General features: G+C 50.7%; 1 protein-coding gene across 5 annotated transcripts in view; it reads right to left on the reverse strand.

Annotated features, from left to right (window-relative positions):
• Positions 1 to 241: 241 nt before the first annotated feature.
• GATA3 (GATA binding protein 3) overlaps positions 242 to 23,862 on the reverse strand; it is a 29,408-nt gene continuing 5,787 nt past the window's right edge. Inside the window, exons 1-7 of one of the 5 annotated variants that reach the window (XM_036843567.1) lie at positions 20,167 to 20,348; positions 19,605 to 19,730; positions 19,101 to 19,505; positions 16,153 to 16,689; positions 10,924 to 11,069; positions 5,802 to 5,927; positions 242 to 1,029 (exon numbers count right to left, since the gene is read on the reverse strand). In XM_036843567.1, the coding sequence (XP_036699462.1) occupies positions 745 to 1,029; positions 5,802 to 5,927; positions 10,924 to 11,069; positions 16,153 to 16,689; positions 19,101 to 19,341 (1,335 nt within the window). In that variant the 5' untranslated portion in view covers positions 19,342 to 19,505; positions 19,605 to 19,730; positions 20,167 to 20,348 and the 3' untranslated portion in view covers positions 242 to 744. Of the gene's footprint in view, positions 1,030 to 5,801; positions 5,928 to 10,923; positions 11,070 to 16,152; positions 16,690 to 19,100; positions 19,731 to 19,852; positions 19,967 to 20,166; positions 20,349 to 23,862 lie in introns of those variants that run through there. The other 4 variants (XM_036843568.1, XM_036843566.1, XM_036843570.1 and 1 more) reach the window with 4 other exon arrangements.

The raw sequence follows: 23,862 nt of genomic DNA on the forward strand, positions 1-23,862 counted from the left end.
TATGATGAAATAAATCTACAACTTCTCTTATTTTGGTGCTTTGAATTATACATACAAACGACAATTACAGGGACTTGTTCACAAAGCATGGAGGCCTAGGAAAGTCTAACTGAACCCTCCATGGCAATCTGGGAGTGTAACGCGTTGCCCGGAGTGATAGAATTTCCTACGCAGAGGCCCACAGCTTTGAACGAATGATTCGCCTACAACATTTTTTTTTTTTTTTTTTCCTTTTTTTTTTTTTTTTTTTTTCTTTTAATGCATCAAACTGTGACCAGGAAAAGGAAACAAAACTGGCAGTTTGTCCATTTGGATATCAGAACTAGTTTCTTCTTAATTTCCACACTTTATTTTCTCCCATCGTCCTTAAAATGCATGGCGTCCTTCGTGCCTTCTTGACAGAGGCAATAAAGTCTTCTTCTTCCAATGTACAGTATTTCTTACAATATAAGTTATATGCAATGTTTAGCGATTTTTTTTTTTCACAGCACTAGAGAGACCCTGTTCAATAGGGAATATGAGTCTGAATGGCTTATTCACAAATGGTATCCAGATCCAGGGAGTGAGAACACAGACACCACAGTGGGTTCCTCTGTCCAAGTGGCAAACATCGTGTTGCTTTCTGCCTGCAAAAACATATAGATCCATCGGGTTTCGGTTTCATGATACTGCTCCTGCGAAAATGCACGTAGAAGGGGCTGGAGGGACTCTCGCCTGGAGATCTTTGAGCATCGAGCAGGGACCCTAACCCATGGCAGTGACCATACTGGAAGGGTGGTGAGGTCCGAAGGAGAGGCTGGAGGGCGGGTGCATCGGCGTGGGTGTGGTCAGCATGTGGCTGGAGTGGCTGAAGGGTGAGATGTGACTGAGGGAAGACATGTGTCTGGAGAGGGCGGCGGGGTTGAACGAGCTGCTCTTGGGGAAGTCCTCCAGCGTGTCGTGCACCTTTTTGCACTTTTTGGATTTGCTAGACATTTTTCGGTTTCTGGTCTGGATGCCTTCCTTCTTCATAGTCAGGGGTCTGTTAATCTAAACAGAGATCAATTTTTTTTTTTTTTTTTACTTTATTTGGCTGGCTCTGAAATAGTGCAGACTTTCACACCCCAACCCGGGTTCCTCTGACTGCCCCAGATCAGGGATCTGCTTTCAGGGGGCCCCTTCCTCCCCACCTTCCTGCCTCCTTCCCAGGGACCCAGGGTCCTGCAGGCTAGGGTTCTGCAGTGGGGGTCTGTCAGCCTCTATCAATTTCAGAAACCAAGAGGCCACAGGTAAGGTGTTCCAAGCAGGGCTTATTCATTATGTTCATCTGCACCAATCATTTGGGGGAAAGTTTGCCTCAGGGAACTTTCTGTCTCCAAGGACCATATTCTAGAGACCCACCCAAGATGGTTGTATTTCTCTGCTAACTAAAATATAATAACTTGGGCTTCCCTGGTGGTGCAGTGGTTGAGAATCTGCCTGCTAATGCAGGGGACACGGGTTCGAGCCCTGGTCTGGGAAGATCCCACATGCCGCGGAGCAACTGGGCCCGTGAGCCACAATTACTGAGCCTGCGCGTCTGGAGCCTGTGCTCCGCAACAAGAGAGGCCGCGACAGTGAGAGGCCCGCGCACTGCGATGGAGTGGCCCCCGCTTGCCGCAACTAGAGAAAGCCCTTGCACAGAAACGAAGACCCAACACAGCCAAAAATAAATAAATAAATAAATAAATTTTAAAAATAAAATAAAATATAATATAATAACTTGTCTTCTTCCATTAGAATGACCTTAGACTATTTCATGAGCATGGAGGCAACAGAGGGATTTTCAAGGGGGAAATAATATCTTGTCTACTGGTCCAAAATCTGTGTTAGGACTTCGCAAGTACTGTAAGGCAATCGATCTTCAGTGTTTGTCTCTGCCTTGAGAAGCTAGGACTGCTTCCCTCTTCAAAGTAATGTCTGGTTGTCTCTCTTCTAACGAACTTTTCGAAACAAGAGGTACTGTAAAATCTTCCCCTGAAATGTATAAGTTCTGGGGTCATAATTTAATACAAAGTGTCTTTCCAAAACATAAGCTCCTGCCCAGGCCACAGCAACTGTGATGATTGAAAGTTGCGATTTCTACCTGGTCCTGACTATCCACTTTTTACTAGACAAACAGCGAAACAACCAATCCACAAGAATTTAATATCCACTTATGGGGTACAAAGCCCTGTGCTAGCCTGAAAGTACTCTCCTCCTAAAAATCAAAGACCAGGCCTGAAGTTGAGTAAAGAGACAGAGGCAAGCGCTAGTCTTCCGTCTCCGGGGCAGCAGACCATCGCTCTCTTTCTGATAAGCCTCATGTGTTTTGTTTTGAATACACATTTGTTTTAGGGGGGTGGGGAGAAGAATCAAGAGAGGGGACTTGACAAAGCAAACTGAGATCATTCCCCACGAGGAGTCAGAATCAGATTGACCTCAATAGCAGCCATCTGCCCCGCAGAGCAAACCAACAGCACATCTGGCCATGTTTCTGGGGAAATGGGCAAAGGGACTCAAAGAGGGAAGGTCAGGGTCTCAGTCACTCCTGACTCCTTGGGGAACAAACAACTCCTTCCTCCAGGGTCCTCAAGGGTGGAGGAAGAGGAGATTTCACGGCTCTAGGATCTGCCTGTTTGCTCCAAAAGCTAGAAGGAGATAGTTAAGGAAGACAGAATCTAGCAGCCAAGAAAGCCAGGCTCCGACAACGCTACTGGGAGCAGCAAACCCACAGCTTCCTGGGCCTGAGCTGGTCACCTGGAGACGGGTACAGAACCACTCCGTGGGACTGACACCTGCTTTCCCCCTTGTGCAGGAAGGCCTCGTGAGTGACGATAGAGGACCTAAAGGTCGTTGCCCAAAGAACATCTCAGGGTTCCTTCCTCAAAGTCATAATCAAGATAAAGATGCAGCTACAGAGGCGATAGGAATCTACTGTCACATCGAATCTCCCCCAAGATACTGCCTAGACACACGGCTCTTTACGCTGATACCTAGATACACAGAGCCAGGTATCTAAATATAATATCTAGTTACACAGATAGCCACACAAAGCCAGATAACTAGTCCCAACACTGATACTGAGATAGGTAGTTATCTACACACCTAGATAAGAAGACAGGAACTAACTTAGGTCGTGCATGGTATCTCGATGGGCAGAACAAAACACAACAAGAGGAGAATGTTAATAGATTATTATCTCTTATTGTTAAATACACAATAAATCCGCCTCCTTCTGTGAATTCTTACTAAACCAGAGAAGGCAGAAGAACCACTCTGGTGGATGAGCACGCTTCTACCTCCCAGCCACTGGGGCCCGACCGTGAAGTCAGGAGCTAATTAAGGATAGGGTGGGGGCTTCCCTGGTGGCGCAGTGGTTGAGAATCTGCCTGCCAATGCAGGGGACACGGGTTCGAGCCCTGCTCTGGGAAGATCCCACATGCCGCGGAGCAACTAGGCCCGTGAGCCACAACTACTGAGCCTACGCGTCTGGAGCCTGTGCTCCGCAACAGGAGGGGCCGCGACAGTGAGAGGCCCGCGCACCGCGGTGAAGAGTGGCCCCCGCTTGCCGCAGCTAGAGAAAGCCCTCGCACAGAAACGAGGACCCAGCACAGCCAAAAATAAATAAATAAATAAATAAATAAATAAATAAATAAATAAATAAATAAATAAAAGAATAGGGTGGGAGTGAGGAGTGAAGAAGGCTCCTTGACCTGTCTTTGATTTAATGAGAAATTCGTATTCTTCAGAAATAGACATTTTTTTAGATTGGACACAATTGACAGCCTATCTCACTGTGGCTGGGTAGTCAAAGAAATTTACAGCTGGTTCATTTCTCATAATTCCTATACTTCTGTGGAAACAGGAAAGAAGTATATATACACACGCAATTCATTACTTTGAACAGAACTTTGGTATATTCTAAAATGAGAAGGTGCTTACTCTCCTCTCCTCCCTATTAGTCCTGAGGGTATTGATCTCCCTGCAAGGCCTTTCGCAATTCAGAAATCCATCCTGGCCCTTCTCCTTCATCAGCCATGTTCCTTACTTCTCTGAGTCATCATTTCTTAAAGTAAAAGGGAAATCAAAATAATTTCTGCCCTGTCTACATCATGGGACTCTTTGAGGCTCAAATGTAATCAAGTAACATGAAAGTTCTTTGCAAAACCATACATTACAACCCCAAAATCATTTTATCGGCTGTACCAACCACTGGGTAGCTCATAAACCCTAAGGCCCCAAATCTTCCAGATTTTAATCACAAATCTGCTTCTCTCCACGGCAGTAAGCAAGGAAACTCCCCAAAGTGAAAACGGGTCTGGGGTTTCATTGCTGATGAATGTACACAGACCACAGTCTGAGGATGTGTGGGAGAGAAGCGATGGATTGTAGTAAGACCCCAGTTCCGTCAGCGCCGGGCCCCTCCTCTCGAGAGCGGATGGCATACGGGCAGGGAGGTTAGTGTTACGGGGGTCCCCGGGAAACAAATCAACTCATTCCCAAGAAGCACAAAAGGACTAGATTGCTGGGGTCACCCTGGGAAGTTCTCCTGTGATTCAAAAACTCTAACCAAAAAAGCTTCCTCCCCAATTCCCAGGTGTTTCTGGGTAACATGTGTTGACTGCCAGAATGGTTCTGAGCAAAGCCCTCCACCTTTCCCCATTCACTCCCAGACATTACCAAAATCAGACTGGTCAAGAGACTTCAGGAGAACCAGACAGAGCCAGAGAGATGATGTGAGAGAGACAGGGAAAGACAGACAGAGACATACAGACAGAGAGAAAATTCTTTCTCTGGGATCAACATAAACTTCTGGCCTCATAAGGGTCATGGCCTGTCAGCCAGAGTTGCTGCTGGGAAAAAAAAAAAAAAGTAGCTGAAATTTTTTTTTTAAAGGTAAACATATTGCAAAATGGGAGGACCCCCAAATTGAAAGATTAAAAATGACACAGCCAAACCCATGTGACTGACTGACAATTATCATTCTGCTAATGTGATCTAGAAGGAGAAAAGCATTCTTTTCCCTGGTAAGGATAACCTCCGTCGGCTGCTTTGCAAGAGTTCTCCTGGTGGGGACAAAGTCAGCAGATGAAATCTCTCAGCCATTTCATCTCGTATCTTTTATTCAGAGAATCCTTTTAAAATTCACCAAGCCTCTTTACCCCTCAGTAACTGAATTGCCCTGAACTCTTGCGCCGTGCATTACAATCCTATTTACCTTTCTCTTCACTCTCTGGCTCATTCTCTATTTTTTTTTTTTTTTTTTGCAAAATGTTTAAAAGTCAAGGAAACATCAAAATATGACTGGTGACTTTGGTTTTTCCAAGAGAAAGATTTTTCTCCCCTTAAAAACCCAGACCAGGCCCACCACGCGTACTGTTTCTAATACAAACTAAGGGGCTGGGTCATCTGCTTTAAAGCCTTCAATCTCAGCAAGGCTACGCTGTGCCGAGTCCTTTCCTACACTGGGTCCTATTGCAATGCCTTTTCTGAGCCTTGTCATTGGGCGATTCAAATGGATAACCAACAAGGACCTACTGTAGAACACAGGGAACTCTACTCAGTATTCTGTAATAACCTAGATGGATAAAGAATCTGAAAAAGAATAGATATAATATATGTATAACTGAACTTTTGCTGTACACCTGAAACTAACACAATATTGTAAATCAACTATACTCCAATAAAATTTTTTTTTTTTAAATCAGAAAGGGGACCAGGGAAGGGGGAAGCTGTGCACAGGGCATCATCCGAAGGGGGCCATTCGGGGTCGGGGCGGGGGTGGTGCCCAGGACACTTACATTGTGCAGCTTGTAGTACAGCCCGCAGGCATTGCAGACAGGGTCTCCATTGGCATTTCTTCTCCAGAGAGTCGTAGTTGTGGTTTGACAGTTTGCACAGGACGTACCTGCCCTTCTTGCTGCTGACTGGGGAGCGGGAAGAGAGGGGAGGATAAAAATCAAAACAAATGTTAAATGGGTTTGCAGAACTACGGAGACCGACTTAAAAAAAATTATCATTGAAATCAAAACTAGCAAGTGGCCCACATGAAAGTAATAAAGATCCCCAGAAGCTGCATCAAGAAGAAAAATACAGCCAATCCACTGGCATAGGAGCAGGTCAGACCATAGTCCGGTGGTCAGCACAGAGCCCACTGTCCCCTGGGGAAGGATTCGGGAGGATGAGAAAGCCGACACCACCTCACCGACATAACGAGCCCCCCTCCCTCCCCCACAAAGTTTGCCAGATGTTTCATTTTTATGGGTAGCAATTTTGACTTAACCAGACTGGTTTGGGTACCAGGCTCTCAGTGGCTTCCTTCGCCAGGCCTACAGGAGGTCTTTTTCAAGAGCAACTGCCCAGAAAGGCAGTTCTCAACAAGGATACTGGTCATCACAATAGACCAAGAGCCAAGGAAGAACAAACCCAAGCATCAAAAGCGCTTTCTAGATCCCAAATAAAGAAACGCTGGGGGCTTCCCTGGTGGCGCAGTGGTTGACAATCTGCCTGCTAATGCAGGGGACACGGGTTCGAGCCCTGGTCTGGGAAGATCCCACATGCCACGGAGCAGCTGGGCCCGTGAGCCACAACTACTGAGCCTGCATGTCTGGAGCCTGTGCCCCGCAACGGGAGGGGCCGCGATAGTGAAAGGCCCGCGCACCGCGATGAAGAGCGGTCCCCGCACCGCGATGAGGAGTGGCCCCCGCTTGCCGCAACTAGAGAAAGCCCTCGCACGAACCGAAGACCCAACACAGTCAAAAATAAATAAATAAAGTAGCTATAAGAGCACCCAAGCCCTTACATTAGAAAAAAAAAAAAAAAAAAGAAACGCTGGATGATAAGGAGGGCAGAGTGCTGACAGAATGCGAGAACGTCTGTGCATGTGTGGCTGGCACACACGGGATGGGCCACGGAGAAAGCACCAAGCCAGACATCCTAAGGGAACAAGACCCCAGCCAATCTGCAGGCATCCTAAATGTGCACGGCCCACGTCTTCAGATTTGATCACTCGTGGGGACAGCCATCTTCATCCTCTTTAGGTGGCTTTCAGTTAGTGAGACGAACTGAGAGGAACAAGGAATTTTGCAATCCACCGGGAACACTGGCCCCGCTCCTAACTTCATTTCATTTCACCCTCTTGAAAGTAGGTGCTTCCTATCTGCTGTTCACAGAGCAAAATGGTTACAGGTCAGATGTCAGCCCCAAGCTGAATTTTCATTATTTGATTGTGTCACTGCCTTCATTTCCTTTAAAAGGGAGATTTTTCTTTCGCTTTTCGACACACTTAAATGTATAAGGGGACTGTTTCCTATGTCCATACGTTAAAAAAGAAAACTTCAGCTCAAAAACTTTTGAAAGGAAATGAGGTTGGGTCACTTGTAACCATGTATCTCTCATCTCCTCACATCCCCTTGCAACATAAAAAGAAAATTTCAACTGCAAAATTATTTCGGTCTCTGGGACTTAAAAATATTAGCAAAGACAAGAGAAGGAGTAAGAATTCAGCTGGTCTTTATCTGTGATCAAGAAAATTCTGGGGTTTCCCTGGTGACGCAGTGGTTGACAGTCTGCCTGCCGATGCAGGGGACACGGGTTCGGGCCCTGGTCTGGGAAGATCCCACATGCTGCGGAGCAACTGGGCCCGTGAGCCACAACTACTGAGCCTGCGCGTCTGGAGCCTGTGCTCTGCAACAAGAGAGGCCGCGATAATGAGAGGCCCGCGCACCGCGATGAAGAGTGGCCCCCGCTCGTCGCAACTGGAGAAAGCCCTTGCACAGCAACGAAGACCCAACACAGCCAAAATAAATAAATAAATAAATAAATAAAAATTTAAAAAAAAAAAAAGAAAATTCTGGCATGGTTAGGAAAGCACGGAACAAAAGAACAAGGATCAGGGCGTGCTTTTCCATCAGTATTTTATCCAGCAAGAAGTTGGGCCAAACACCCGAAGAGGTCAGATATTGAAAACCCAGTGGCAATTCTGAACGAACCAAGCTGATTCCTTTCCTTTCAAAGCTACTCAATTGTTCCACAGAGATGCTGCCCCTTACCACAGGTTTAAATAGCAGAGCTGTGGCTTTTTCCGTTTGTTTGTTTGTTTTTAGTAATTCTTAGTTTCTGTGTTCTGAGGAACTAGAAAGGAAAAACAGCCCTTCTCCCTCATAACTGAGAAGGTTCTACTTTTGAGTTGTCCATTTGGAAAATAATTAACTGCAGTACAAGAGTGCTGTCTCTTATCCCATATGCCTCTGGTCCACCTGCCTTTATGAAACATGATAATTTAAGACTTAACCGTTGCTCTTGTGTACTCTTGGGAGGAAAATGATATATGAAATCGGTGCTTAAGGATTTTGACAATTACATTATCATATGATTATTATTATAGCCCTGGACTGGTTTTCCCCCTTTAAAAGAAATACTTGGATATAATAGACTAATATCTACTCAAGTACCGGATTTCCCAGCCCAACAACTGGGAAGGGATGGTACAAGTGCATAATACCAACCGATAAAATAAGAGTTCCAAATAACCATGCTCATGGTGCAGCCCTTTGCAGTGTATTGAAGGTAACATGAATCCAAACAGGCTTAGACTTTATGAGAATTTATACAGAACCTCTAAGTCACACTGTTTGGGTCACTAGCAGAAGACAAAGTATATTAATAAAGCAAGCTAGTTGTGAGACTTATGAAAATCTTGCAACACTAGGAAAAAAATTCTATGGGTCTTCCCTTCTATTTCCTGCACGAGTTTATTCAGTGTTAGATATGCATCTATAGAAGAGCTAACTACACAGAGGGGGCGTGCGGGGTGGTCTTCAGCAAGTCTGCAAATGTGCAGAGCAAAAGCAGCAAACTGGAGAGACAGAGCAGGGAAGGAGGGACAGGAAATATAGGAAAGAACAAAAAGAAAGTTTTAGGTATTCAGAAGTCAAATACATCTATGGGCTAAAAATATAAGTATATATATCCTGAATGGGCCCCGAGTGTTTCTCTGGAGCATGTGAATTCTATGGAACTAAAAATAAAAAAACACCCAGAAGAGGTGAGCAAGAAAGAGAAGGCAGCCTCACATGTGACAGCAAAGGAACTCTAGAATTAAAAGTAATTATTACTCAGAGTTCTAGAGATTTCTTATGAAAGGTGAATGAAGACAAAATTATGTAAAATGCAAGTCCAGCCCTCCTGTACAATCTACCCAGACAGAAGAAACCCCAAGAAAATGTCAAATGTATTCTTGCTCATCAACCAGACAACTACGGGGTCTGACACTTTACTGCTCTCTTTTTCCTTCTTTACTTTTACCTTAAAAAAAAAAAAAAAAAGTCCAATTATAATGGTACCATGACTTATTTTAACAAGAAGTTTTTTGTTGTTAGTTTTCTTTCTTTTGTTTTTCTTTTCTTTTCTTTTTTTCTCTTTTTTTTTTTCCTAAGACCAGGTTTTGAGTGATTCAGAACATTCTTTTGTGGTGCGATCATATTCATTCTGTGCTAACACCTCCAGCCATTTTTTTTTTCAAACACGTCTTGTTCTGATACGTTCAAACATCTTGATGTTTAGGTTGGGGAAGCTGAGTTGTTGTTTATGAGTTATCTCCAGAGCTCAGATATCCGGCAGCTTTTTCCTAGGAAGTTAGCTTTGCACATGAGAGAAAGGAAAAAAAAAAAAGTACCAAAGAGCATGGGGACAAGTCGGGGGAAGGTTGAGAGAGCTGGAGAAGGGGGCAAAGATGAGAAAGAATAAAGCCTAGAGACCTAGGATTGCCAAAAATTAAAGTCATGTGGGCACTGCCATCCCTAGAAAGATTTTCCTTCTTCTGAAGAGGATGTGAAAGGTGTTGATTTGCACTAAAATCTGATGGAGAAGACAAATAATTCTTCAAAAAGAATGCAGAGGATTTGGGAAGGGTCCACCTTAGAATCTGAGGGATGCTGCTTCATCCATTAATTTGCATGGGGAAATTCCCCTCCTCCCCTCTCTACTTGGTGAATCACCACAAAAAGCATTTTGATCTCTTGACTGTGGTTACAGTTATCATTTGCCAAGCCTGCTTTTATTTGTCTGTTACATACACTTGCTATTCAATCTGGCCTGAGATTCCAAAGACAAGTTTGCAAATGAACCTCTCAGGCTAGTTTTCCTTATAAATGCTTGCCAGTGCCAGGTTTTCTCAAGTATTCCTAGGGGTCAAGAGGTTTAAGAAGGGGACAAAGAGGGGGGAGAGAGGAAACTATCACCCGACCGGCAGGAGTTCAAAGGGAAAATAAGACCAGACACTAGGGGAAACCAAGAAGCAGGACAGGAATCACACAGTTTTCCCCACAGGAATTACCTGTGGCAATTCCTCAATTCTTCAGACCAAGGAAGAAGAAAAACTCCATTAAGTCCAATGGCTGCTGTTTGTGAAATTCAGTTAATTAGCCCTGGCACATGAGATCTCATCCGTGGCACTAAGGCAACCCTGAGACTGTAATTACTTCTTAGGAGCCCACTTGTATGACTTCAGAAACAAGTTCTGGGTGGCACCTGGGACACTCCATCCCCGTACTAAATTCCTCTGTGAAACCGTGACTATCAATGCATCTTAAATCAGTCACCCTGGTCCTGTTAAAGCAATCATTCTATCAGTGAAGACATTTAAGATTTGATAACCCAGAAGTCAGCATCCTTAAAAATGTGATAAGTGACTTAAGAACCATGGAGGGGGAGAAAGGCGGTAGGGGTGGGGGGGGGGGTGGACATTTCTGTATATCTAATTTGAAAAAAAGAAAACAAAGAAGAAAAAAAAAAAACTATCCCAAGCAAGCTGATTTTGAGCCGTCCTGCCAATTTCCAGCAGAAAGCTCTTCTTCCTGAAGAGAGGAAGTTAAAGACACAAAATGGAGAGTGTTGGGCCAGTGCTTCCCAAGGACAACTCACCAGCCTGCGCTTGGGTTTGATGAGGGGCCGGTTCTGTCCGTTCATCTTGTGGTAGAGCCCACAGGCATTGCACAGGTAATGCCCTGTTCCATCTCGACGCCACAGTGGGGTAGACGTTGCTCCACAGTTCACACACTCCCTGCCTTCTGGAAGCAAGATCACACGTAAGTCACTTATGGAAGAAAAACACACAGAAAAGCTGCCAGCAGAATTAGGGAATGAAAGTTAAATGGAGAACTTTTTCTCTATCTCTTTTTTCCTCTTTTGGGGAACTTTCCCAGCTTCCTTGAAGGTGGCTCCTGAGTTGAAAAGAGTTACTATGTGACCCTTTCATGGCCTAACCATTCCCCGTGTACACACACACACACACACACACACACGGCTCCCAGCCCAAGAAACAGCATAGGAATCAGAAGCAGCAGAACCTCGTCCTGGGCCTACCTGACTTGATGGGGAAGGTCAGGCAGAGCCAAGGAGGAAGGCGAATTTCAACTTGAAACGGTTCCCTGAGAAAACCCTGAGCCCCAGACGATGGCGAAAGCACAACATTCCATTCGCTTCCCTCAGAGGAAAACCAAGATGACCCATTATCGTCACCAGGTCTGTCTATGCGGATTGATTAAATAATGAAGATTAGGATGGGGCCAAAGGAGAGATTCATCGATAGGTAGATAGAGAAACAGATAATCAACAGATGAACAGATGGATCAATCGGCTGATTGATTCTAGCACCGAGGGCCTTAGATTTTACTTCCAATAAAACTGTAAATGTCCCTGGCGGGCAAGGAATAGATGAAGACCCAGCAGGGTCCACTCATTCAGTCCCCCATCATCTTTTTTACTCTCTAGAAAAAAACCAAGGTTTTCTGTGGTTTTCCAGCCACTGAGACCCCAGTCTGAAGGTTGGAGGGAAACGCAGAGCAATCCTGAAGGCAAGGAAGCTGGAGATGGGGAGGGAGGGAAACAGAGCGAGGGGGCATGTTGGGAGGGGCAGAGGGAGGAGAAGATCAGGAGAAGAGGCCGGTTTATGGGGGGAGGGCAGTGGGGAGGCCCTTGGGTTGGCTCATTAACCAAGACTTGCCTGCAGTTGCTCTTTTTCCAAAAAAAACAAACAAACAAAATCAACAAAAAACCGGCCAGGCCAGGTTGAAACAGCACTCACTCCAGGGGCTGGAGAGTGACGGGACCCACCTCCAGAGGGAAAGCCCTGGGAGAGAATCCCTCCAGATACCATTTTAGGAGGAGGGGAGTTCGCTCACAGAGTTCTTCTCAACTTCCTCGGGAGGAAGAAGAGCAGGACGGTTGCTGGGAGAACTTGCCCCGCTCCTGGGGGGCCTCGTTCTCCTGGCAAGGACGCACCAGCTTCACTGCCAACCGAGAGGGACCCAGGAGGAGCCCCCGACCCTGCAGGGCCAGTGGCTTCACCAGAGCTGGTGCCCCCAAGAAGAGGAGTCAGGAAAGGGTCTTTAGGGTGCAGGGAAGGCCCTTGGGGATGGTAGGAGAGAAAGATGAGCCCCTACCAGTTGTTTTATGAGGTTAATCGGCTGACCCCAAACTACCAGGAAGAAGGGAGGAAGGGTGGAGGAAGGGAACCCGAAGGCAGGACGCTTGGGAATCTTGACTCCCCACGAGGAGGGCAAGGCCAGCCCAGGGCCCAGGGACCTGCTCAGATTTAGGAAACCCCCAGACCAAGTATGAGGGTGGCAGGGAATTTACACCCCTGAGCCTGGGCTTTTCCCCAGGGACAGGCTCTCAAAAAAAAAAAAAAAAAAAAAATGTTAAGGAGTTGAGAGATTTCAATTTCCTGCTCCAAATTCCAAAAGGTTCTTAACCCGGGGTCTACAGACAGCCTTCCGAGAACCCCTGAGATTATCCACAGAAACGTGGCCCTCATGGGCCAGGAGCATTTGCTAGGCACCCAGCAGCTCTGAGTAGGCTCTGGGCTGAATCACATCCAGATTCCTCTCCTTTGGGGTCAAAAGCCTTCGGGATGGGGCTGCTGAAGGTGGGAGAGGCACGGGGAGGAGGAGAGGGCGAGTGGGTGAGGAGGTGTGGCCGCAGGCATAGCCAGGGCCCTGCAGTCCTTGTGCCCCCGGTGGGCGCTGCGTCAGCCTCTTCTGGGGACACTGGCCTGGCCTGGCACGCTCCCCATCCTGCGCAGACAGGGGCCTCGGGCTCCCAGCCGCTTTGTCCCAGACCTCTGGGGGGTTTCTCGGGCTCCAAATCCCCTCCATCCCCAGCAGCTCGGGCTGGACTGCCCCGCTCCTGGGCACCTGGGCCGGGGGATCTCCCTGCCTGGCACGATTAGTCCGATTTCCTTTCCTTTGTCAGCCAGTGGGGAGGATAACAGCTTCCTTTTCCGAGGGACCTTGAAAGCCAGCAACAGTTGCCTCTCCAGCAATTGCACATTAGAGCAATTTTCTGTCTTGATTCACTCGGCAAGTTTGCGATTGCCTTGCGTGGCTTTTTCTTATTTTATTTTATTTTTTTCCTCTCCTTGTTGCCTCTCATCTGTGACTTCAGCAAACAACCAGTTTTCCTAATGGAGGCCCTGACTGTCTCCTGCTTTCTTTCTCCTCGCTCACCGCCTGCTGTGAGCTGCTCAGACAGACACCTCGCTCTTAGGTGACAACCACAGCGCTGGGAGGCCTCCTAACCCTCAACAGCCATTTTCAAACACCCCTTGGCCTCCGACTGAAATCCTGAAACTGAGGCTGGACTGAAGGAGTAGGGGAGGCTGCAGAGAAAAAGGGGGAGCTGGATGCCCACCGCGGAGGGAGGGGGGAGCTAAGAAATGGTCCCCCCCCACACACACACACAAAAGGCTTGGTGTCTTGTTTGCAAAGACACATCTCAGCCCGGACAGCCCGGGCGTTAAAAAAGCAATAGGTGCTCTAAACCACAGCTCAACCGTTTCTCCAAAATGCGACAACCCTCCCTTCTCTGGGCTCCTCCTTCAGACGATAGCAAAGAAGAGGTTAAAGAAAAAAAAAAGAAAAGCAACCAGCAACCACTAAAACCAAGAGAATCCCCTTCTCAGGAATTCCCACTCCTTCCCCCCTCTTCACGGAGCCTCGACACTTGCCCCGCACGCTCCACGTTCCCGAAAGTCCCAGCTCCCTCGCCGCCCAGGTGTGCTGCTCTGGGTTTTTTTGACTGTGAGAAAGGAATAAGGAGGAGGAAGTCAAGACCCAAATTTAAACTGGCTCCTCTCCTCTCCAAAAAAATAAAAGAAAATAGGTATATAGGTACCCCTTGTTCTGGTTTAGGGAAACCGCAGCCCTCGCCCTTACCCCTCCCCAAATGTCCCAGTCTCCAGGGAAGAGACAGAAAAGCCAGGCAAACCCGAAGGCAGAAGGTGTGGACGGAGGGGGAGAGATCAAATGCGGAAATGAGGGCAGAGGACGAGAGGCATTTGGAAAAGTCACTCTGTCCCCTCCCTACACAAACCACCACCCCAGCCTCAGAGACCACAATCTGGCCCCCAACTTTTCAGCCCTACCAGAAAAGAGAACTTCCCCAAAAAAATCCCACCCCGACTTCAAAATGGACAGGTTGTTCTCTTACTGCCATCAGCCTCGGAGCCTGGATCGAGCCCCCTGCACCCCGCCCCCGCTTTTGTGAGCAGATCTGTACCCCGCTTCCCGGGGACCCTCCGCTTGCCGAGGCAGCCAGGCCACTTTCCTGCCCTGTTCTCCCTTCCCCTTGCTTTCTCTTCGGCTCCACCAGCGAGCCTACCTCCCTCTCCCTCTGCCGACTTTCATGTATTGAACACGCAGGTCTGAGTTTTCTGTCAGCCTAACCGCATCCGGGCTCTATTAAAGTTCCTGGCTCGGGATAAACAATGCAACTGTCGCGTGCAGCAGTCTGAAAATAATTGGATTAGCTAAAACATATCAACTAAATAGAGACAGTCCTGCCCAGGCAGTCGGAGTGAATGTCACCCTGGAAAAAAACCCTGGAAACTGATCTCATGGTCACTGGGCACCCAGAGCCCTCCCTCGGAAGTTTTCTAAACCCGGGTTTTGCAGGCTCTGTTTCAAGACTGGTTGTCTCATCCAGCAAAGACAAGTGATTTCCACCACTTCTGTGTATACAGAGTCTCTACAGAGACAGGGCAGAGGGTAGCCAGTTGGGACAGATCAGGACAGAGACGCCCACCCTGAAATGGACACCCCCAAGGAGACATGACAATCTTCCCCAAACCACCTCAAAAAATACAGTGAAATCTCATCTCAGAGACTCCCCGACTCTGATTCAGCTGCTTCGACATTGGTGGTGGTGATTTCATTTTTAAAGCATAAATACTTTGTGTGGGCTTTACTGTTTATTTTCATGCCAGCCTCTACACCAAGAGAATAAAAATGCTGCTCGCTTTTAGCTGGGGTGTGCTTTTCTGAGAGAGAATGAGCAGAGGAAGCAGAGACATACCTGGGGAATCTTTTTCCATCCTTCCTAACCCCTCTAGCTTCAGATCAGTCGGGAAGTAGGTCGTAAGATGACTTCCTTCCCCTGCCTGAGCTCCCAGCACTAGAAGATACTGCAGGTAACTAGCCCTTCTGACTTCCATTGAACTGCCTCCTCAGGGCAGAGCCCACCTCTCTACCCAGAAGTCAGGATGGGAGACTTCTTTTCCACGCAGAGAATGTGTGTCCTATCTTTGCCACGGTCCCGCCCCCGGCGAAAAATATACACACGCTTTATTTGTACATGTCTGTGTAAAGGGCTGTCCTCTGGTGACTGTATGACCCCCTCTGAGCTGAGCGGAGGGGAACGGTCAGGACATAGAGGCCAGGGAGGTCAGAGGAGGGACCTGTGTTTGTTTGGGTTTCAGGAGGTTTCGTTTTAGCATTAAACACTAAAGATTTATTCCCTCCCCTTCCATTTGCGCTTGGAAACTGACTAAAGGTTACTGCCAGCACCCAGAAGTTCCTTGGCAGGACAGGCAGGAGATGGGGGTCTGTTTTTGTTTGTCTTTTTCCTTCCCCAGCTCTTGGGGTTGGCTTTTCAATCAGATCTCACTTGCCCTCTGCTCTGAAGACAGGAATGAGATAGGACACACCTCATTCTTTCCCCGCTGGAAGAATGGGAAGATATTAAATCTCTAAGGGTCTGAACGGCCACCCAGCTCCCGGGAGGGGCCGGAGGGCACGCTCTAGTCCCTGTCCCGGATTTTGGAGCAGGGAAGGGGACGAGGGGAAAGGTCTCGAGGGGAGAGAAGGTTCCTACCTGTGCTGGATCTGGCCTTGGGCCTCGACTTGCATCCGAAGCCGGTGGGGGAGCCCCCGAGCAGGCTGCTGGGCGGGAAGAGTCCGGAGCTGTACTCAGGAACGTAGGGCGGGTAGGTGGTGATGGGGTGGTGGGCTGAGGCCGCCGCCCCTCCCAGGGTGGTCATGCTGCTGCGGGGATGCGCCGACTCGAGCTTCATGCTGTCGGGCAGAGGCACCTGGTACTTGATGCACTCCTTCTCGTCCTGGCGGCCCGAGCCGGCTGAGCCCGGGGTGGACAGGGACGGGTCCGGGGAGACGTCCTTCGGCGGGGTGGGCGGAAAGGTGAAGAGGTGCGGGCTGGAGTGGCCCGCCGACAGGGACGAGGACGAGGCTGGGGGGTACACCGACAGGGGCCCCGGGGAGCCGTGGTGGATGGACGTCTTGGAGAAGGGGCTGAGGTTCCAGGGCGAAGCGGTGTGGTGGCCGCCCAGCGCCTTGCCGCCGTCCAGCCAGGGCAGGGATCCGTGCAGCAGAGGCGGCCGGCACACCTGGCTCCCTGCGTGGGTAAAGGGGAAGGCCCGGGAGAGACAGGCAGTGAGAGTAGCCCCCAGAGGCCTTCAGGCACCTGGGCATCCTCGCCCTCCACCCCAGCCTCCCTAGCAAGACAATCCCCACACGCACCGGACCTCACACTCCCTGATCCTGGGGGCCCCAGCAGTACCTGGGCCAGCACACCCCCTTCACCCCTATCTCCCCACCAATGTCCCATCAAATCCAGGGAATTAAGGGCCTGTGTCTGACACCCAAGAGGTGCTGTCATGGAGCGAGAAGGGCCCTGGCTTCCTTGGCCTCTCCAGATACACTTTCTGAATCACAGCCCTGAGGTCCCTCTCTGGAACCTGACTTGATTTATTGGTTTCCTTCAGTGGCCCAGCGGCCCCCAGCCCAGACCTAATCCCAGGCAGCCTGATAAGAGGGTGGGCTTGGAAGGATGAGGCCTGAAGGGGTGAGCCCAGCCATACAACCGCTCAAAACCAGGAGAACACACGGACCCTAAGAGAGGCCCAGCTGCAGAGCCAGCTCCCTACGCCCAGAGCAGGGAGAGGGCTTGGAAGAGAGGAGAGGGAGCATTTTAGGGTTACTTGCACGTAACCCCACTTCACTGCTTGCTCGTATTTGGCCAGGCCTGGAATGGGATTTGCAGGGAAGTGAACTGCTCAGGCTGTCGAGAAAGTTTCCAAGGCTGGACTCTAGGATGGCACTTTTATCTGCCGTTCTCACCCTCCCAAATCCTACTGGAAAAAAATAAAACAGGCCCATATGCCCCCAGAGTTATGATTCCACCAGTGCAATATGTGAATTTTCACCTGAGCCCATGAGACACAAAATTCCAGTTTCTGTGTCTATTTCACTCACACACAGAGTAAATAGAGCTGTCGTTTGAAATGCAGAGTTTTAAGGCAGCTGTAACTCAGACTAGAAGAGGCTCTGAGAGGGGTAAGTTTAAACGGCAAGTACAAATCCACACACTTATTGATCTTTTAATCCAGTACCTGTCTCAGCATTTGACATTCTATTTAACCATTAAGAACAATACCGAAACTAAAATCTTAAGAGAGAGGAAGGGGAGGGGAGTCGAGGGGGAAGGAGAGCTCTCCGAACACCAAGGGTCAAGCTTCACATTATGCAGGAAGTAGTATAGTAAATAATATTAAGGCTGCATCTACCGCATTTCCACTTAACTGCTGATCTGCACAGAACAAGGGCAAAGAGCGCCCCATCCGCAGAAACAATTGTTTGAAACCTGGTGACAGCAGGGAGGAGAACGCCTGCTGCCCTAGGGGCTCTGTCATCGGCCCCAACCCCGGAATCTAAGTCGGGGAACCAGGGCAGACCTCAACTGAGATCGCCTCACAGTTCCTCCGCCTGAAATGTTGCAATTTCTTCTTTGGGAACACGCTTACAGATGGAAAGCCTTAAGAGCTTTTTCCCCCCAACTACATAGAGCTGGGTTTCTCTCTACCATTTCAGAACTCTCCTGAACTCCTCAAGGTGAAAGAGAAAGAAAAAGAAAAAAGAAAAAAAGAAAGAAAAGAAAAAGCAACTGGAATCGCTCCTCCATAAAAGGAAACCCTGATGGATCCCAGATCTTCTTTGGGAGCCTAATGGGTCTGTTGTAGGGCCGAAGGAGAGAGCAAGGCAAGAGTTGCAGGGAGCAGGCAATGAGACAACCAAAAAGTGTAGACGGAGGAAAATTCCGTGCAGCCGGGAATCTAGGAAACCCCAAATGTCTCAAACTTAAGACGGGAGTCTTTCCACCAAAACCCGGTCAAGCACCAGACTTCCCTTCCTCAGAGCCTAGAGGTAGGAGGTGTGCCTAAAAACCAAATGCACTAGCTTTGGGGAAAGGCTGAAACACAGCGGTGGGAATAAATACGTTTCTCGGGCCTTTCTGGAAATGTGCCGGAGAAACATACCGAGGCACGCCGGCAGAAGCCCCAGAGAGAGAACCACGGGATAACCGGGGGAGCGAAGCCCCTAGAAAGAACCCAGCCCCAGCCAGGTTTGGCCGGCACCGGATGCCCGGTCGGGGGAGCGGTGGCCGGTGGAGGCACAGGCTCGGCTCCCGGCGCCCGGGATCTCCGAGGCCCCCGAACCAGCGGCCGCGCGGGGAGAGAGGGCTGCAGCGCGGCGCCCGCCAGGTGAGCGCCAGGCCCCGGGGACCGCAGTGGCGCAGAGGCGCCTGCTGCGACTGTTTTGAAAAACAGACTCTCGCGACGATCGAGACGCCTTCCTCGCCCATTTCCGGGCCCCAGTTTTTTTGTTGTTGTCGTTGTTTTTAATGAAGCAGCAACGGCACTTGGGGGCTTTGGCCGGGTATCCCCACCCCCTGGTCCCTCCCTGCCTCTCCGACCCGAGAGAGCCGGGACAGTTGGACGGAGGTCCCCGCACCCGGGGCGGACTCACCGTGGTGGGTCGGAGGGTACCTCTGCACGGTGGCCCTCACCGAGTTTCCATAGTAGGACGGGACGTGGTTGCCTTGACCGTCAATGTTAAAAAGTACATCCACCTCCTCCGGCAGGGGGTACTGCGCCGGGTCCATGTAGGAGTGGCCGAGGCCCGGGTGGTGCGTGTCCGGATGCTGCCCGTTGAGGACCGCGGGGTGGTGGTGGCTCACCCAGCGCGGCTGGTCCGCCGTCACCTCCATGGCCCCGGCTGCGCTCTCGCCCTCTCGCCGGGCCCGGAACCCGCGCGCTGAGACGGAGGGCGGTTGGGCTGGGAGGTCGGGGGCTACGAGGCTCTGCAGGTGCTCCTGCCGTCGGAGGGGTGGGGGTCGTTTAAAGATTTGTTTTCAGTTGGGAAATGGGAAAGCTAGGAAGGAAAGGTGAGCAAATGAGATTTTTTTTTTTTAATCTTTGCTGGGTAGTTTAGCGAAAAGAAGAGAAAGAAAAAAGAAATTCCAAAAATTACGTATGGGAGTATAAAGGGGGACCAAATTGTAAAAGGGGGGCGAAGACTGGCTGGAATTCTGCAAGTGAGGCTCCTCTGCACCGGGGGCTACTCGACGGCTCCAAGACTGAGTCTCTCCCGGGTCACCTGCAAAGGAGAGAAGGGGAGACCTGGATGAGGTCCTTAAGTACTTAGCACCTGAGTTTATGAAGTGGCACCACCTCCCCCCGAGCCGCCCGGCCCCGCGCCCGCGCCCCCGGGACACGCACACACGACGCACACACGCGCGCACACGCGCACGCCCCCTCCGGAGGTCGGAAAACCGGGAGGCAGCGGGGGACTGAATGACTCCCAAATACATCCCCAGCAGCCCGGCTCTCCCGGGAACCCGGGACTGACTGAGCGGTTCCAACTTGGACGACAACTCCCTCCCTCCAGGGACCCAGGTCCCAGGACCTACTTTCCAGCCTCCAGAAACTCTCCAAAAGAGGAGGGTTGAGTTTTCAATGTTTTAAAGTCCTCCCAAATGGAGAGAGAAAACAAATCAAACTTAAAAAAAAAAAAAAAAGTCGCCAGTACCAACCTGGGTAGCGAGGAGCAGAGAGGAGGAGGAGGAGGCGTGTGACCTGGGAGAGCAGAAACTGCCCGGTCAGATTGCGTGGCTCGCTCTGTCTCGCGCTCTCTCCGTCTCTCTCTTTTTTCCTCTCTCTCTCTCTCTCTCTCTCCCTCTCTCAGTATTTTTTTTTTTTTTTTTTTTACAGGGAATGCATTCTTTCTGAAAGTATCAAGACGGCGCCAGGCAGCTCAGTGTTCGCAGACAGCTGTGGCGCGACGGAACTTAAGGAGGTTCTAGTGTCATCCGCGCCGACGGGGGAGGAGCCTGGCTCTGGCGAGGAGGGGACAGGATCACCAGCACAAGGAAACTGCAACCCAAACCCGCTCAGGACTTCACCGCCCCCCCCACCCCCGCCTCTCCTCCCGCCCCTCCACTGACCGGAAAGGGGCGCCGCGGAGGGCGGCCAGGGCGGAGGGGCGGCGGGGCGGGTGGGCGAGGCGCACCCGGGTTCGGGGCGGAGGGGGCGGGCCGGAGGGAATTCGCGCTCTGGCCCTTTAAATGTGGCTCCAGCTCCTGCCAATTCATTCCGGCTCGGTAGGTTATTCTGTGCCGAGGAAACCGGCCTGCCCCATTCATAAAGTTTATTTCTACAGGCGGCCTTTCTTTTTCAGACTTTTAAAATGAGCAAACATTTTTTGCATTCAATCCAGGGTATGGGGTAGTTTATTGATGTGGGGTCTCTGTGCAAGTAAAAGTGATCAGGAAAAAAAACTGTAATGTCATAGTACTTGGAGATGTGCCTCTCTCACCTAGGGATTGAGAAATTGGGCAAAAAAAAAAAAAAATCTGTCTTTGATTGAAATGTCGGTGATACTTTGGTGGTCGTGGTCAACATTCTCCCAGCCTCTTGCGTTAATAAGCCTCTCGAATGTTTCAGCTGTTGCAGCTGTCCTTTCCAGACCTAATATTTGTAATCAATGTGTGCTTTTTGACTTGAGTGACAATAGTGATGGATGAAAAGGAGAGGGGGCGAGAGGCTCTGTCTCCCCCAGCACAGAGAGAGCGGGTGGGGAGAAAAGCGCTCGGGTCTTCACTCCGGTTACCCAACTTTTTCCCTTCTCCCCGCCCAGGGCCCTACTTAACTCCCGCTCCCGGCGTTTTTCCCCAGCCCCCTCCTCCGACCCCCACCCCGGCCGCCGGGCAGGGCAGCGGCGGCCTCCCCCGGGTCCGCAGAACGCGGGACTCGCCGGGTCAGACTCCGCAGCGCTGAGCGGAGGGAGCGGGTCTCAGACACGGCCCCGCGAGGGGGGGCGGGGCGCACGGGGCGTGGCCGGGAAGGGGCCAATCAGCGCGCGAGGCTGCGGCCGGGCCGCGATTGGTCGGCCCCGCGGGCTCCAACCTCCCCGGCCTCTCTCGGTGCTTTGAGCCACTGCATCCCCTAGCGGCGCTCAGGCTCCTGCAGCCGGCTGGCCCCAGAACGCGGCCCGGGTGTGCAAGAGACAGGCGGGAAGCGAAGACTCAGGTTCCACCCGTGGCTCACCCCAGGGCAATGTGTGCGAGGACAGAGTGTGGGTTCTCCCGCAGGCTTTCCCACGGACGGTACTAAGAGCTTGATTTGGGGTTTTATTTGAAGGCATTATTCCCTCTTCGCTTCTCTGCCCCATAAAAATTCCCTACAAATACACACACAAAAATGTCGACATAGAAGAGACCGTTCCTAAAAGTAAGTTCTAGAGGATTCTTTTCGTGCGGTGAAGGAAAAACATCAACACTCAGCCTTACTTGGTGTGGGGTGTGTGTCCTGCTTTAATATACAATTCTCGTAGAAAGACTAGTAAATTTTATTTGGAAGAAATGGTGAAAACGTGGGTTTTCCCAACTTGGAATTGGAGCTTCTCTTGAGTCTCCGTCTTCTTAAATCTTATGTTCGTTAGAAACCAGGGTTGAATTTCTAGATACGGAACAGGAAGAAAATCCCTAAATTAACCCCCCTCCCCCATGTTTCTCCTGAGCCCATTTAGTCCTTGTTTATTAGGGCAGCCCAGTAAAAGAACATCGATTTTCCTTCATTCCGACCACGTCTCTCTAGAGCCAGTCAAGCTGCCAGCCTCTCCTCCTGCTCACGGCGCTCTGCAAACCTTTTAATTATTTAGTTTCTAACATTCACCGGAAACCGCTCCATAAACAAGGACAGACGAACGCATACACATTTTTGCTAAAATCCCCGAGATTAAGATTAAGGATGGCAGCAGAGGCGAAAAAAATGAAAAGAGCATCTTTGCGCGTCGGTCTAAGACCAGGCAACACTAGCCGGACCCCAGTTCAAAGCCACGCGGAAAATCCCAAACGTAGCTCTTTGGTCCTCTACGCCGAGAACTGAAAGCCCGGGAAGTAAAAGGGACCCATCCTCCGAGAGAGAAACTGCTGACGCCAGGACTTGAAAATGTTAACTCCCGAGGCTAAGACCGATTTTAAAAGACAAAGAGAAAAATATCTGAGAAGGAGGCCTTCCGGTGTAGCGGCGCCTCTCTGATAACAGACAAAACTTTTTTTGGGGGGGGGGCATTATTCATTTTAATTAAATCGCAAGCGCCGAATCAGGCTGCAGTAAGCTCAAGATTCACCCCCAACCCTTGGAAAAATAAAAGATCTTGAAGCCCCTCTTGGTCTGGGTGGTTTGGAAGTGGCAGGGAAGCGTGGGGGGCTGTGGCTGGATGCCCCGTGTAATAGAGCCAGCCTGTAGGGGGTATTTAACATTTAATTCCCAGCCGGTCCGCCCCTGTTCCCGGACTGACAGTGGGTAATTGGGAAAGAGGACGTTGCTCTTTTGATGGCCCGCGCCGGCCAGTCTCGCCGACGCCACACTGGGTTTGACGTCACGGGCCCAGCCCCAGAGCCAGGAGCACAGAGCAGGGGGGGAGGGAAAAGGAGAGGAGGGGGATACTGGGGAGGGAGGGCCGAGGTCGGCCCCGGGACCCAGGGGGAAGGAAGGGGGAAGGGAGCCAGGCTGGAGAGAGGCTGCGGCGCGTGGCCTGAGGCGGAGAGCCTGGCTGCGGGGGTCTGGGCCAGGCCAGGCGCCGGCCTGACCCGCCTCGCCGGCGAATGCAGGCTGGGCTTCCTCCTCCGAAGGAGGGCGGGGGAGGGGAGGGGGCTCGAGGCCCGGCGAAAGGGGGGAAAGGTGGTCCTGAGCCCCCCTCAGCCTTAGCTCGCAAAGCTAATCCTGGCCTCCTGTGGAGATGCCTCAGCGCCCTCCTACAGACCTGAAGGCACCCCTAGCCAGGACCCCGGGCCGGGCCTGGTCTAGCGAGTCCCCTCTTCTCCCCGGGAGCGGCCGGCGGAGCTCCGGTGGAGGAAGAGAGGTGGAGACCTGGGAGGATGCTGCCGCCGCCGCCGCCGCCGCCGCCACCACCGCTGCAGGGCCCCGGGCTCCTGCAGAGCGCGAGGCCTCCCTCACCAGGGTAAGGGGCTGGCCGAGGTCTGGATGCCTGGGACCCTGGGGGCAAGCATCCCGGAGCCGAGCAGGCGACAGCGCAGCCACCGCCCATCCCCCGCCGCCCGGAGCTGGTACCTGGGCTGTGCGTGGGGCGGCGGGAGCGGGTTGGCCTATCTGAAACGCCAGGCCTCGAGGTGGCTGCTTCAGGCGTCATGTTGAGCGGGGTGTGTGTGCCCTCTTGGGGAAAGGGTAAGAAATGGAGCCTTACTTTCTCTCCTGGGTTGGGGTAA

The sequence above is a fragment of the Balaenoptera musculus genome, chromosome 2, assembly GCF_009873245.2.
Source record: "Balaenoptera musculus isolate JJ_BM4_2016_0621 chromosome 2, mBalMus1.pri.v3, whole genome shotgun sequence".
Taxonomy (NCBI): Eukaryota; Metazoa; Chordata; class Mammalia; order Artiodactyla; family Balaenopteridae; genus Balaenoptera; species Balaenoptera musculus.